At 39.4% G+C, this 2,554-nt stretch overlaps 1 protein-coding gene across 1 annotated transcript; it reads right to left on the bottom strand.

Annotated features, from left to right (window-relative positions):
• On the bottom strand, window positions 1,449–2,548 carry LOC109845635 (E3 ubiquitin ligase PARAQUAT TOLERANCE 3-like). The gene is made up of 2 exons (XM_020414904.1): window positions 1,860–2,548; window positions 1,449–1,639 (listed from the first exon to the last, which is right to left on the bottom strand). The coding sequence occupies exons 1-2, from the start codon at window positions 2,023–2,025 to the stop codon at window positions 1,515–1,517; spliced, it is 291 nt and encodes a 96-aa protein (XP_020270493.1). The 5' UTR covers window positions 2,026–2,548; the 3' UTR covers window positions 1,449–1,514.

The raw sequence follows: 2,554 nt of genomic DNA, 5'->3' as shown, positions 1-2,554 counted from the left end.
TATATATTCTTATCATATAGGATATATCTCTTTGTTGTTCATTTTGCTTATCCTAGTTTACATATCTTGTTGTATTTCATACTTACTAGGATAACTTGTTAATTAGTTTTAATTAGCATTTAATCGGATTAGATTAGCATAAGACCCTAATTACCCCCCTCTAGGGTCTAACAATTATTTTATTATATATTACTTGAAAGCAAAGCAATGGACCTAAGTCTTTGCCTAGCGATTAACAGATAGTCATAGCCTTGTCTTGCATGACCAATTTACAAGAATCTTATACTGGAAATAATCACACCAAAATGAAAAATGATAAAAAAAAGAAATTAATATGACGATGACAACAAGATAAGGAAACCAAAAATAATAGAGAACATATGAAGAGCATAAAGGTATACCGAAGCCACGACCAGCCATCATCCCTCTCCCAAAGCCTCTTCCAAAGCCTCTACCGCCAAAGCCATCTTGTCCTTGTTGTCCTTGACTGAAATGTCAGATGGTCCAATTAGAAGATAGTACTTTTCAAAACAAAATTACAATGAAGAACTGTTGCTATGATTTGTGGTTCATGTCACTTTAAACAATAACTTAAGACAATTTAATAAGCAGATCAACTTAGAAATCAATCAACACAAGTTTCTCACCGGCTCCAATCAAGTGCAGGCGTTTCAATTAATGCCTTAAGCTTGTCGTCTTCATCAATCCTACTAGCAGAAGAGACATCTACACCTGGATTACCCGACTGAGGAGGGGAATCTGAATCTAAGGTTTCGGATGAGGAGGAAGATTGGGCCTTTGACCTAGCCTGCTCGATCTCGGCCTCGGTCTCGGCGAGCAACGCGATCGCCGAGCCCAAGGGGGCGACGCCGCCCTCTTCGCCGATTGTTAGCCCGTTTTAGATGGAGAGGGAAATGAAAAAAGAGGGGGAGGAAATAAAAAGTATGCGGAGAAATAAAAAAAGAGGTGGTGATGGGTTCAGCGACGCACATGAATAATAAAGCGTCGATAAAAGTATTGCTTTTAGCGACGCAATAATTTTGCGTCGCTAAAAGCTATACTTTTGCCGACGCTATATAGCGTCGACAAAAGTGTTTATTTTTAGCGACGCAAAATTGTTCGTCACTAAAAGCTACACTTTTGCCGATGCTAACGTGCGTCGTCAAATGTATATTTTTTTGCGATGAATATTTTTACATCGCTAAAAGCTATACTTTTGCCGACGAAAATGAAATAAACGTCGGGAAATCCATACACTTTTACCGACGCTAAGTTAAAACGTCGCAAATAATATACACTTTTAGCGACGCTATTTATAAACGTGGGGAAAAATATATGTTTTGTCGACGCTAACTAAAATCGTCGGAAAAAACATAACTTTTGGCGACGTATTTAACCATGCGTCGGGAATAAGCGTCGGGAAAAGTGCAAGGCATGTAGTTCATATCATTACTCAGCCCTAAAATCTCTTATGAAGAATACAGACTAATGATAGAAAGTATCTCATCTAAAAATCAGAATTGAGGTGCGAGACAATACTCGTCTGGTTCAGTAACAATAGGCATCCGAGGACATCCTGGGACACGACGAATCAACACCGAAGTATTTTTAGGAATCATTGCAGCCTCATCAACATACTCTGAAATTGAAAATGGATAATCACGAAGTCCATAAAAATTAGAATAATATTTTATCACAAACCCATATCCCCATCAGCTAAAATAGTCCGTTCCAAGTACTAGAATAAGTACTAGAAACAATTTTAGAATCCCAAATGGCTCTTCTCTTTTAGTTTTGAGCAATATGTAAAATCAATAAACCAATCAAAGATTACACCTTTTCTAAGAAAACAAACCAACCTTCATTGGTCTGAGCATTGGAGATCATTAGGTCGAAATCAGTTCCCCTCCCCAAATGCTTAGATTCAAAAATCCGTTCTTTCAGATTACCAACAGAGATAAATTGCCCCTCAATCAGAATAGAATCATAGTCCTTAGCACTTTTGAACTTATAGTAGACAGCCATTTTTTTTCTCCTCTCCAAAATTTCCCCTACTAATCTAAATCGCAATAAAAAGTACTAAACCACAGAAATAACTTTGTTTTTTCCCTTAAAATTGAGCAGAATAATAGAATAGATAGAAGGCCTGGGATAAAAGCAGGCCTTATATCAAACTAGAACAAACAGAATACAACTATTTATCTCTTTTCTTTATCCTCGAAGAAGAAGCAGACCACGCTCTCTTCCAGAAACCCTAGATCCCCCCTGAGATCGAGCGATCCAATTGAAGAAACCGCACGATCAACGCAAAGATCCACCAATCCAATTGACGAAATCAAAGGAACCGCCTTCAACAGCCACCGATCTGAAGAGAGAATCCAAGAAACCACCCCCAAAAGATCCACCGACACGACGAGCAGCGCAGAACTCGATCAGGAGGCTTCAAACGATCGACGATCCACCGACGGGATCCGATCCGCTTCGGACTTCAGGATCGCTTCATCGCCGAGACCGAAAACCCTAGATCCGTCGCCGACCGCAGGAAGAACGAGCG

The sequence above is a fragment of the Asparagus officinalis genome, chromosome 6 (genome assembly GCF_001876935.1).
Source record: "Asparagus officinalis chromosome 6, Aspof.V1, whole genome shotgun sequence".
Classification (NCBI taxonomy): Eukaryota; Viridiplantae; Streptophyta; class Magnoliopsida; order Asparagales; family Asparagaceae; genus Asparagus; species Asparagus officinalis.
This window is presented reverse-complemented; position numbering and strand designations above follow the sequence as displayed.